We start from the raw sequence: 13,108 nt of genomic DNA on the forward strand, positions 1-13,108 counted from the left end.
AGTGTGTAAGACATGAACTTGAATGTCCTGTTGATTAGAATTGAGTATAGGAGGAGGAAGGATTGTAGGAGCCAGAGGGGTCAAGGAAACGACAAGAACCCCACAGAATCAACTAACCTGGCCTTACAGGAGCTCACAGAGACTGACCTGACAACCATGGAGCCTGCATGGGACTGACCAAGGCCCTATGCATATATGTGACAGTTGTGGAGCATGGTCTCCTTGTGGGACCCTAACAGTGGGGTCAGGGGCTGTTTCTGACTCTTTTGCTGGCCTATTTCTCATACTGTATCACCGTGTCCAGCCACAGTACAAGGGGAGGTGCTTAGTTTTCCTGCAATTTGATATGCCATGTTTTATTGATATCCACGGGAGTCCTGCCCTTTTCTGAATAGAAACTGAGGAGGAGTGGGTTGCCTGGGGTGGGAGTGGGGGAGGCTGGGGGGTGGGGGGCAGGGGATGAGATGGGGGAACTGAGAGGAGAGGAGGGAGGGGAAACTGGTCAGGATGTAAAGTAAGAGAAAATGCGAGCATAAAGGAATTGAGTATGGAAAAGAACACAGAACTCCACAGGGATAGGGATGGAGCATGGAAGGCTAGATGAAGTTTCTTGAGCTGTGTGTTAGATGGGGGGAAACATTTAAAGAAAAGAGAAGAATGTATATAGCCATGAGGCCTACCCTCTGTGGTGGGACTAGAAGCAATTTGAAACAGACTGTGGTACAAGACACGTGTGAATAACTAGGGAGAAGAAAGCTGAACATATGTAGTACTGGGGGTTGAATCTGGCTCTCAGACATGCAAGGAAAGCACTCTACCACAGAGCTTCAGCCCCAGTGGGGCTGTATTTAGTCAGGCCAGACCAGAAAGAAGCTTATAGGCAAGAAGCTGGACTTTGTGCTGTGAGTCTGAGGTTCCCTAGGAGGGTAACCACAGAAGGGAACCCTGTTTAGAAGCTCATAATTGGGTTCTGACTCACACACAACCCATCCCAGTGAACCTTCAAACCCAGCATCCCCATGAGGAGCAGAACATACATGTGAGGGCTGCTGCAGGATATGTTAGGGGGGCGTGGAGCAATTTGAGCAGGAGGGTGACAGGCTCAGCCTGGTGTTTAAAAAGCTCCCTCAAGCAGTGTATGGAACATGGGCTGTGGTTAGGTGAGGAGATTCAAGAAGAGGCAGGACGTGGAGAGAGGGTAGAGGGAAAAGTTCAGGAGTTAGGGAGAGGTGATGATCCCTGAGTCAGGGGATAGGCAGAGGAGAGGGAGGAGATGAAGTCAAGGGGTGTAGAGTGGTTTGGGGAAACTTCTAGGATCTGGACTGAACACTGAAGAAAGGAATTTTTGTACAAAACAATGTAACTGTGAAGACAGTGGGAAGATGAAGTTACTCTACTCCATTGAATGGTACATTGAAAGTCAACACAGCATCTCCCTATAGATGAAGTTACTCTACTCCATTGAATGGTACACTGAAAGTCAACAAAGTGTCTCCCTACAGATGAATTTATTCTACTCCATTGAGTGGTACACTGAAAGTCAACAAAGCGTCTCCCTATAAAGTATGGGAGGAGCAAGCATCTTCAAGCACGTCTAATTTTCCAGTGAGGCAGTATGCCAGTGACCCCCTTCTTCATCTCTGTGTCCAGCATGTGACTGACACTCAGGGTCAAAGCAAACCTGCCCACAAAGACAATTTTTTTTCAATACAAAGTAAGCAATCGTGTTGTGAGATTTACAGAAAAGCTGTAAATGGTAACAGCTAGATTTCAATTCAGTGTGAGAGCAGAAACAAAATTTGCTCCTGACCTGAGACCAACTTTACTTCAGTTTCTGGCTGTCATTTGGAATCTGCATCATTGTCATATTTAAGTCAATTAAAAACATAAATGAATGGAAGCATGTTTTCTCTCCTAAGCTTGAATTTTAAAAAGAGCAAATGCAATAAATTAATAACTAAGTACTTTCATTTCAAAACAATCTTTGTTTATATAAATTTACTACAAGTAGCTGTAAGGAGAAAGAGTTTTAAAGATTTGTTTTTGCTTTTAATTGTGTGTGTGTGTGTGTGTGTGTGTGTGTGTGTGTGTGTGTGTGTGTGTGTGGTGTCTGTGGTGAGGATGCCCATGAGTATATGTGTGTTCAGAAGCCAGAGGCATCCGAGCCTCCTGGAACTGGAGTGGCAGGCGGCTGTGAGCCACTCCATGTGGATGTCAAAAAACTGAACTCGGGTCCTCTGCAAGAACATAATTCTTCCTTAACTGCTGAGCCATCTGCCCAGCCCAAGATAGTTTTAAGTGGAGACTTGCCCAATCAAAGGAAAGTAGAAGGAGTCTTTGAGCCACAGTGGCTTTACCTCAGAAGGGACTCAGAACCCAGGGTTCCTAACTGAGTACACAGGTCATGTAGTACAGTCACGACTAAGAATTCCCAGCTTGGTTTTTATTGTTGCCTCTTTGCCTTTCCAGTAACCCACTGTTCACTGAAAAGTATATTGTTTGGTATCCCAGTATTTGTATAGCTTCTGGGGTTTCTCATGATGCTTAATTAGTTGTATTTCATTGTCTGATATTTTAAGAAATTATTTTGATGTTTTGTATTAGTTGGTGTTTATCTTGTGGTCAGTTTAGCAGAGGGTTTCACGGACCACAAATAATATTGTGCACTTTCCTACTTGTTGAATTAAATGGTGTTTAAATATCTGTCAATTCCCCAAATCCCCTTCCCTAGAGCCCCCAAACAAAAACAACCCTCCATACCCATCAGGTTTGAAAGTCCTATGCTTATACAGAGATCCAGTCAAATAAAGCCTTGACTAAAATATGATAGGCACTGTGGTGTGGGCTCGTCTTCTCAACTAGTGAAGGCTGACCTAGGGAGATGGCTTGAGCCTGAAACCCGAGGCTAGCCTGGGGCTTGGAAAGGTGGAAAGTGGAAGAGAGGAGAGGAGAGGAGATGGGACTGGGAAGATGGCTCAGTTGATGACATGCTTGGTATACAAGCACAAGGACTGAGTTCAGTTTCTTTGCAGACACTAAAAATCCAGTCATGACAGTGTGTGCCTGTAATCCACACTGAGGAAGTAGAGACAGGAAGAAGCCTGGGGCTAGCTAGCCTAGCACCCATCAGAGAGCGCCAGGTTCAGTGAGAGACACTGACTCAAAAAGGAAGGCAGGAAATCCTGTCTCGTAAAACCAAAAAAAAAAAAAAAAAAAAAAAAAAAAGGAAGGCAGAGAGTGTGACTGAAGAATCCTCTGGCTTCCTCATACACACGCACACATGTGCACTCGCACCCCCATACAACATGCACATACATGAACACATGCACACACATGCACACAAAGAGAACAACAACAACAAAAACAAAAACAAACCCAAAACAAAACAAAAAACCAAAACTATAGAATTGAACAGAAACTCAGAGTACCTATTGTGTGGAATCCTGGCCAATCAACTTACAGGTAGACAATCTTCTAAAACTCCCTAACAACAACCTAGCATTTATTAAGCTTAAAAGGACCCACTATTAGCTGAGTTAATGGTGTTAGCTCAGGTGAGCACAACCTCCTTAAGGTTGGGAGTCCTGTTGAGGTTGAAGGTTCAAGAGGTGTCATGTACATAGACATCTGCACGAGGATGGGCCCTTTTGCCCTTTGGCTCAGTGGGGCACAGCCTACCAACAATGTCACCAACATAAAGCCACATACTCCATACCTAACAGTCAACTGGAAATTTTAAAAGGATAATTGTGACTGTGTGCAGTTTTCACATTATATCCCGATTTTGAAGCTCGGCTCCATATAAGATGGGAGGCTGGGTTATGCTTTAATTAATGACAAGATGGTCTGGGGAGTTAACGATTACTCAAACTCTGTATTTTTTAAGAGGAATTGAGAGGCAAGGAGGCTTATCATGCTAAACTGCTTCTAACAGTGCCCTTTTAAATATAAAAATGAAGTGAACTTCACTCAAAAGGAGCAGAGAGATGCAGTCCACTGAGGAAAGCAAGAGAAGCCAGACTCTGAGTCCCTCCTTGTACCCCTCTGAGGGCTCTCATTTTCTCGGCATTCATATCTGGGCATCAACTTAGTTGAAGCCTATGAATTCCAGATTCGTCCCTTCCTGTGGCACTCTTAATGCCCCAATGTCCCTGAGTCCTAAATAAGTCCTGTACTTCCAGGCATCAAAGGCAAAGTGAGACAAGAATAGCTCACTATATGCAATGGTATGTCAGGAGTTGAAGCCAAATGCCCAACAGGTTGACTGCAGCCTAATTTACAGAGTGTGAGTTGACAGCTGGGGAAAATTAGGCAGTGATATTAGGCAATAAGACTATGTCACTGCCTTCTTGGTTAATATTTATCTCCATTTCACAAGCAAATCAGTAAACATACGTCTAGCAAGTGCCTACCCTGTGGCCAGCCCTGAATTAGATTCTCGGGGGGGGGGGGGGTTACATAGCAGGCAGAAGCACAAATTCTTTTCAATTCTTTACTCAAAGGTTTAGGGAGAGGCATATTGGTGTGTACTGAATACAGGTTACTGAAACAGCTTGGAAAGTCCTCCAAGGATTGCAAAGCTGGTTCGGTCATCATCAGACCTGCTCTCCTTAGGTAGACACGAGAAGGCAGGAGATAGACACCAGAAATTATGGCATAGGGACACATGATCTCCTTCCTTCTCCTTTCTCCTTAAACATTTCCTGAGCTCATCTTCCTTGATTTATAGCAGTTACTTCACTGAGACATGTTTTACATAATGTGCTTTACTCATTTAGAGTCTACAGTGGAATGTTTTTTTTTTTTTTGAGTCATAGTTTTATGTAACCACCAAAACAACTCACAATGTCTCACTCAAGCCCAATCATGCCTATCTGCACTCATCCCTATCTTCCCTACCTTTCCAAAGCCCAGGCCACTGCAAATTGACCTGCTTTTACAGATTTGCTTATGATGACCTCCCCAAGTTTCCGTTTGTGTCATGCCTAAGGCAGGGTTTCATCCAGCATTCTCCCCACCACCGCACCACCCTGTGCTCTATTACCCATCTATCCGTCTAGGACTTCCTTTTTTTAAATCCTACAAATGAAAGGGATGGAATGAATCCGGGTGCCTTTCTACTTGAAAGAACTGACTTTGAGATCCAGTCCTAGATAGGAGCAGGAAGCAAGTGGCAAGCAGCTGGGCAGTGAGACCTTTTGAGCTCTCTTGCTAGCAACCAAGTCTGTGCCATTTTGCTGCAGCCCCATTTGGCAATGTGCATTTCCTCATGTCCAGAAGCCCCGCCTTTAGGATTATCCCTACACATTCCTCAAGGATGCTTCAGAGGTGCCTATGCAGATAATCCCCGCAATGCCACCAACACTGAAAACAGAATTATGTGATAGCCAAGGAAACCTGCACACCCCCAAGGTCTCCTGCACAGGGATCCTAACAAGAATCCTTGTTCCAGATGGCATCAGACACTGCCCATGTGCATGATGGCTTTTCTGCAGCTGTTTGGCACCGTCACTGACAGAGTTCATTGTTCACTACCACCCGCAATGTGGTTCTGGGGATCAAACCCAGGGCTGTGTGCAGATAAGCAAGCACTCTACCAGCTGAGCGACTCCTCAGTCCTTGCAGGTATGTTTTAAACACTTTTTATATACTTAAATTAGAAACAAGCTTGCTTCCCTCTCGCTCCCCTCCATGCCCACTCCCCTCACCAGCTGCCCCAGCCCCCCACCCAATCCCCACTCCATTCCCCAGGGAGGGTAAGGTCCTCCATGGGGGATCTCTAGAGTCTGTCATTTCGTTCCGGGTAGGGCCCAGACCCTCCTCCAAGTGTCCAGATTGAGAGAGCATCCCTCATTGTGGGAGGGGCACCCAAAGCCCATTTGTGTGCCAGGGATAAATACTGATCTACTGCCCAAGGCCCCATAGATTCCCTATGTCTCTTCACTGACACCCACATTCAGGGGGTCTGGATCAGTCCCATGCTGGCCTCTCAGCCATCAGTCTGGGGTCCAAGATCTCCCCTTTGTTCAGGCCAGCTGTTTCTCTGGGTTTCACCAGCACAGTCTTGACCCCTTTGCTCTCAGTCCTCCCTCTCTGTCACTGGGTTCCAGGAGTTCAGTTTAGTGTTTAGCTGTGGGTGTCTGCCTCCCTTGCAGGTATTTTCTTCCCTCTATGTCTACTACTTACTCTCTAATCTTGCCATTGTACTATTGCTGTTAGGTCCCTGTGTTATCCTGTGCTAGCCTGTATTATGATCACAGCGGCTGACTGGACCCACACATGCTGCAAAGTAGTCTGTGACATCAGTGCCTTTGGTTGTGACATTATACAGAATTAATATTTTTGTCTATTATTTTAGACTCTCTCTCTCTCTCTCTCTCTCTCTCTCTCTCTCTCTCTCTCTCTCTCTCTGTGTGTGTGCGCACATGCACTGAGTATAGGTGCCTGTGGAGGCCAGAAAAGTGTATCTGATCCCCTGAAGCTGACGTTACAGGCAGTTTTGAGCTGCCTCATGTGGGTGCTGGGAACCTAGGGTCATCTGAAAGAGAAATATGATAACTTAATTGCTGAACCATTTCTCCAGCCCCCTCCCAATTATGTTTAATAGTTCCAGCTCTTGTCTTCTGACTTGCGGCCCTTTTCACTTATTTGCATCTATCATTAATATCTCACACTTTCAGCTCATAAGAAACTTTCATCTTGCCAAAGAGTTGAAAGCCTGACACGTTCACTACAAGGCATCTCCAGACCTTTTTTGTGTTCAAATAGCAGTGACTTCATTAAGAGCTCTGCAAACCAGGTTGATAGACAATATCTTTTGAACATTGTGTGTCATCTAATAGAAATGTAATTTAGAACTCTCACAGTGTTAGATTTGTATAATTTTAATGAGCATAGAACATGTGCTTCTGAAGAAGCCGTTACTGCTGACTACTTAGTAACTGCATAGGGTAAAGTTATGAAATCATCCCATTTCTTCACACTAAAGACGGCTCCATTTGCAGAGATTTTAGCCAATAAGAGTGATCATGAACACATTTCATATGGACTGTTCCCTCTGGTATTTCAATCATTCAAGCATGCCTCTCTGTCCTACTTAGCTTTAACTGCCAACTTGATGCAGCCTAGAGTTACCCGAGAAGGAAGTATCGATTAAGAAATTTCCCAGATCAGATTTGGCCTGGACATATCTTGGTGTGCATGTGGTGGTGGTGGTGGATATGGTTTGATTGTTAATTTACATAGAAAAAAAGGCTCAGCACTCTGTGGACCATTCCCTGGCTTGCTGGTCCTGAGATATATAAGACAGCTACCTAAGCATGCCTCTGAGAGGAAACCAGCAAAAACTGCTCCTCCATGATTTCTACTCTCAGTTCCTGCCTTGACTTCCCTAGGTAATGGTTCTGTAAACTGAATTCAACCCATTTCTCCCTTAAGTTACTTTTGGTCAGAGTGCTTTATCACAGTAACAGAAACTAGAATATGTTCATTTCCCCCTCATTTATTAAAAGTAGAATGCATATTGACCTTTACATTTAGAGTTTTCCCCTTAAAGAATTTACGTATTAGAAAAATAATTTTAAAAATCTATTCGGTGCTTTATTCTAAATAATTTTTAGAGGACTGCTCTAACTTTCAGTTTGATAACTAATTTATTCTGTAGCTAATTGAATTACTTTGTAATTAGCCTACTGGGGCAGGGAAGAAGACAAAATAAATATCTTAGTGATTGGTTCCTTGTAACGACAGAGGCGAGTGAGTAAACATATTTATTATACCAGTCAATCCAGATCCTTTTGTCTCTGTGTGAAACAACCTGGGATCCTTTTAATGCTTTTCCCAATTCCTTTTCTGCATTGTGTATGTGGGGGTAGGTGTTGGCATTTCATTGTTGAAATTAACCTTGAGCTTTGAACTGATCCAATGGCTGGCATTTGACATTCAAGTTTGAGTCACTAATGAGGTTTGGTTTGCATTTATTGCTTAGGGTATTGAAGGGTATGATGGACTGTCCTATTATTCAAGTGTGTACCCAGAGCTCTATACTTCATTAGTACTTTTTTTTTTGCAGAGGAAATAATATAATTCCTTTATTTGAAAAACGATACTGAACCTTGGAGATCAGTTAAAATCTACGGCTCGAAAGGGGTTCTTCTGAAGCTGTTGTCCCCTCTCGTCACACAGCGGTGTCTGAGCACAGATGAGAAAGCATTTGGTCAGGAAACAGCAAACCAGTGATTTTCAGGGCCGGGTTCGGCTCCCACAGCTCCTGCGACTCCACTGGTCCAGACTTATTTCTTCTTCACATTGACATTTTTACAGACCCAGTTCATGCAATCCTGGACGCCCTCTCCTGTGAGAGCTGAGCAGGACTGGATCTGCCAGACTCGGTCTCTGATGGTGTGCAGGTTCAGCCCTTTGGCAATCTCAGAGGCAGGGGCTGTGGTCAGCAGGTCCTGCTTGTTAGCAAAGATGAGCACGGTCACACAACTTAGCTTTTCTTTCTCCAGCAGTTCTGTTAGTTCCTGACCCGTCTCTTCAAATCTTTTTCTGTCTGCACTGTCAATTACATATATGAGAATATCCGTATTTTCAAAATAACTCCTCCAGTATGGCCTGATTTTCCTCTGTCCGCCAATGTCCCATATGTTCAGTTTGAAACCTTGTGACTGTACACTTTTGATGTTAAAACCCTGTGTAGGTGTGATGTGGCTGATGTCTTCAGATGCAAGCTGCTTCAGCGGAGTCGTCTTGTCAGCATTATCCAAGCCCAGGAGAAGGATTCGCACCTCCTGGTCTGGTGCACTTTTCAGTTTGCGCAAAATAGAGAGCAAGCCCATCCTCAAGCCGAGTCCCTCCTCCTCCTCCTCCCACTTCATCAGTACTTATTTGAAGAAGAATGTAGTATCTATCTACCAAGAGTTTTAGAAACTGAATCTCATGTGACATCAGGAAGGTTTTATAGACAGCTGCTTCACTGGCAAGGTATGAGTTGAAAAACAGAAACTTAGGGAAGATGTAGTTTCATCCTTAACCCAAAGGTCTAGAAGAGAAGCCTCAGAGATAGTTACAGATGCAGCCTTCCCTTCTCCTTAGTCTCAATGGCAATTTCTAAAATTTCTAAAGAACTATGTTCCCTGGGCAAGCTATACAATCAATTCCACTTCATAGAGACTTGGCATGGTCCTTTTGTAGAATTATGCTTTTTTTCTTTTTTGATTTTTGATTTTAGAAATAATCTTATTTTACATATCAATAACCCCATTCCCTCACCCTTCCATCCTCCATGGCCCCCACTGATCCCCCTAACCCACCTCCCACCCACTCCCCAAGGATAGTGAGGCCTTCCATGGCTGTCACATCTTTTGGGGGAGGGCCTGGGCTGTAATAGTATCCCTCCATAGGGAATAGGCTCCCAAAGTCCATTTGTGCACTAGAGATAACACTGTTAGAGGTCCCATAGACTGCCCAGGCCTCTTAGCTGGCACCCACATTCAGAGGGTTTGGTTTGGTCCAATGCTGTTTCTTCAGCTTTACAACTAGAGTCTCCATGCTCTCACTAGGTCAGGACATCTGTTTCTGTAGGTTTCCCCAGCATGGTCTTGTCTCTGTCTGTTTGTTAGTGGCATTGTTGAGATTCTTAACAACTGCCCAAGAGTTACTCAGGTAAGCAGAAAGCCTCAATAGCAATTAAAAAAAAATTATTTTATGTTGAAGTGTGTGTGTGTGTGTGTGTGTGTGTGTGTGTGTGTCCTGTATGTGAGTACAGGTGCTCATTGAGGCTAAATGCTCCAGATCTCCTGGAATTAGAGTTACAAGTGCTCAAAAGTCACCTGACATGGGTGCTGGGAATGGAACTTGGGTCCTCCAGAGGAGTAGTACATGCTCTTAACTGTGGAGTCATTTCCCCAGATCTGTCAAAATCGCTATTAATGACCATAGATTTGTGGGAATTCTTTGTGAAGGCACTATGATGAACAAGGCAGTGTGGTTTAAGTTGCCTTGCCATGGGCCTCCATTGTCATGGTAGACTAATGATATATTTTAGTGCCTTCTCATTAGGAAGAGAGGATAGCAGTTTTCCATCAGGATACAGATGTACCGGGACACTCAGCTGGGGCCTCAGCTAGGACAGATAACATGAATAATAACTGAGCTTGCAGATTCCCACTTGAGGGAAGTGGTGACTGTAAACATAGCCCATTTTTAATTAACGCTCTTACCATATGCACAGACCAGTCCCTTTCTCTCAGACTCCCATCTCTATATTCAAGACAACATGTCATTAATATTATGAGAAAAGTACATTTTGAGACAAAGTCATGGAATTAACCAAGTGGTTTGCCAGAAAGCCCCCTCCTCCCAAGTGCGCTTTAGTGACAGTTTCTCTGCTCTGCTTGTTGGAAGGAAACAGGCAGAGCTTTGGGAAGCTGGGCAATGAAGCAGACGGTTCTCCCGTGGGGTGATTATATGTGCCTTGGCATGTACGCATGCGTGTGTGGAGGCCAGAGGTCCACTTCTGCTGTGATTCTTCAGGCACCGTCCACCTTGCTTATGAGCCAGGCTTTCACTAGTCTGGAGTTTGCCAAGTAGGCTAAGCTAGATGGCCAGCCAGACCAGGGGCTCTGTTTGTCTCTGCCTGGCCAGTGTTGGGATTACAAGTGCACACTACCACCCCTGCCTGGCTTTTTATTTTATTAACTCTTTTTTGGTGTGGGTTTTGGGAATCAAACTCGGGTTTTCATGCTTACAAAGCAAGGGTGTTACTAACAGAAGTGACTCACCTCTCAAAGCACCCAGTATTGCAACTCTTTGATGGTAAGGTGATATTGAATGTGAGCTCATAAAAAAGGAGCTTTATTAAGATGTGGAAAGAGGGATTTGGAGTGTCTTAGTAGTGGTGAGTCTTAGGTGCTCTCACAGAAGACAGGGTTCCTTTCCCAACATTTACATGGTGCCTCACAACCATCTGTAACTCTGACCCCTTTTGGTCTCTGTAGGCACCAGGCATGAATGTGGTAGACATACATATACATTTGTCCAGGTAGATAACCATATACATAATTTGAAACAAAAATAAGTCTGAAAAAAGGGAAGTCAAATGAACATTATAGTAGAGAACCTTGATACTAGACTTGACAAAGCAGAATGCAGACTATCTAAGCCTAAAAGATAGGCTTTCAGATTGTCTCATTCCAAAAAAACCAAACAATAACAAAAACAACATTCAACATCTTTGGGGAAAAGCCAGGCCATGGTGACACATCCCTTTAATCCCAGCACATGGAGGCAGAGGCAGAGGCAGAGGCAGAGGCAGAGGCCAGAGGCCAGAGGCCAGAGGCCAGAGGGCAGAGGGCAGAGGGCAGAGGGCAGAGGGCAGAGGGCAGAGGGCAGAGGGCAGAGGGCAGAGGGCAGAGGGCAGAGGGCAGAGGGCAGAGGGCAGAGGCAGGTATCTCTGTGAGTTTGAGGCCAGCCTGGTCTACAGAGCGAGTTCCAGGACAGTCATGGCAACATAGAGAAACCCTGTCTCAAAAAACAAAACAAAACAAAAAATTAGGGAAAAGGTCCACATTTTTATATTGCCTGAAAGTGAGGAGAAAAAGTTAAAGAGTATTGCAAATGCATTCAGTGAAATCATAGCAGAATGCTCCCCTCATCCTGGGAAGGATTCAGACGTCCATGTGCAAGAGGTTCATAGCAGTCTAAATAGATATGGCTAGAGAAGACTTCACACTGGGTATGGTGACATGGGCCTGTAATAGCAGCAGCAGTGAGACTGAGAGGGGAGGGTTGTGGTTCAAGGCCAGCCTGGGCTATTCTTAGACAGAATAAAGAAATGAAAAAGTTCTTTACTTGTGGCACATTGTAGCCAAACTATAAAAGCACAGACAAAGAAAGAAACTTAAACTATGTAAATGAAAAGCTCTTAATCCCATTCCAGTGCATTCTCACTTGATTTATTGGCAGAAACTTACCCAAGAGAGAATAGAATGACGTGTTTTAAGACCAAAAGCAAAATAGCTTCCAACTAAAAATTCTATACCACATAGGACAAGCCAAGCCTGGGGGAATTTGTGACCACTAGGCTAGCTTCAAAGAAGAGGCTTATGGGAGTCCTGTATCTGCAAGCAAAGGAAAAGTAGCTACCATTATGAAAGCATGTGAGAGTGTGATCCCACCTGAAGGGTAGATACATGAAAGGAAATAGAAGAGACTGAATATTATCAACAGAGGAAGTGATCAAAGCACAAAGATGAACCAGAGAGGACAGAAAGAACAAAGAATATTCAGAACAGACACACCAAAATGACAGGAACAAGTCCTTAACTATCAATAGTAACCTTGAGCAGATTAAGTTCTCCAAATAATAAAATGCAGAGTGTCTGAATGGGTAAAGTATGACCTAACAATGTACTGCCTATAAACCCACCTTACAACTAAATGCACACACACACTGGAAGAGAAAGGCTAGAAAATAAGATTTGCAGCAAATAGAAACATAAAGCAAACATGAGTAGCTATGATTAAATCTGACAAAACAGATTTTAGGACAAACACTGAGAGACAAAGAAAGTTATTATATAGCGATCAAGGGGTCAGTTCAACAAAAAATATAATTATAAAGCCACGATGCACCCAACATACATCGAAAATTCAACAGGCATTTATAGAACATCCCATCAAACAGCCAAAGAATACATGTACATTAGACTTTCTCTAAAACATACCATATATTAAACCAAAAATTTCAACAAAAAGTTAAAACGTGAAGTTATATCTTGTATCATTTCTGATCACAACAAATTTCTTTCAACAAATGAAAATGAAAACACAGCTTACTAACAAAAACAGTATTAAGAGGGAACTTTATAGTAATGAGTGCATATATTATAGTTTTTTAAAATAAATAGCTCAATGATGCATGATAAGGACTTAGAAAATGCAAGCACAAATCACTCAAAACTAGTAGAAAGGACAAAATACTGATACCACAGTTGGATATCACTATAAAAAATGATATGCTAACAAGTGGTAAATACAGAAAAAAATGGGTAAATTTCTAGATTCATCCCTTAAACCAAGCTGAAGCATGAGGTCTCACAGGTCA

The 13,108-nt window shown here is 43.5% G+C and overlaps 2 protein-coding genes across 2 annotated transcripts in view; both read right to left on the reverse strand.

Annotated features, from left to right (window-relative positions):
• Window positions 1-13,108, reverse strand: part of Spon1 (spondin 1) — a 291,806-nt gene that overhangs the window by 76,524 nt on the left and 202,174 nt on the right. The gene's annotated exons all lie outside the window — the stretch shown is intronic.
• LOC101833601 (ADP-ribosylation factor-like protein 3) lies at window positions 8,067-8,894 on the reverse strand. Its single transcript, XM_005075649.4, has one exon. The coding sequence runs from the start codon at window positions 8,877-8,879 to the stop codon at window positions 8,292-8,294; it is 588 nt and encodes a 195-aa protein (XP_005075706.2). The 5' UTR covers window positions 8,880-8,894; the 3' UTR covers window positions 8,067-8,291.

This window comes from Mesocricetus auratus, unplaced genomic scaffold (genome assembly GCF_017639785.1).
Source record: "Mesocricetus auratus isolate SY011 unplaced genomic scaffold, BCM_Maur_2.0 Super-Scaffold_4256, whole genome shotgun sequence".
NCBI classification, from domain to species: Eukaryota; Metazoa; Chordata; class Mammalia; order Rodentia; family Cricetidae; genus Mesocricetus; species Mesocricetus auratus.

Coding starts and splice junctions, on each gene's coding strand:
- LOC101833601 (XM_005075649.4), bottom strand. CDS start 8,879: ATGAAGTGGGAGGAGGAGGAGGAGGGACTCGGCTTGAGGATGGGCTTG.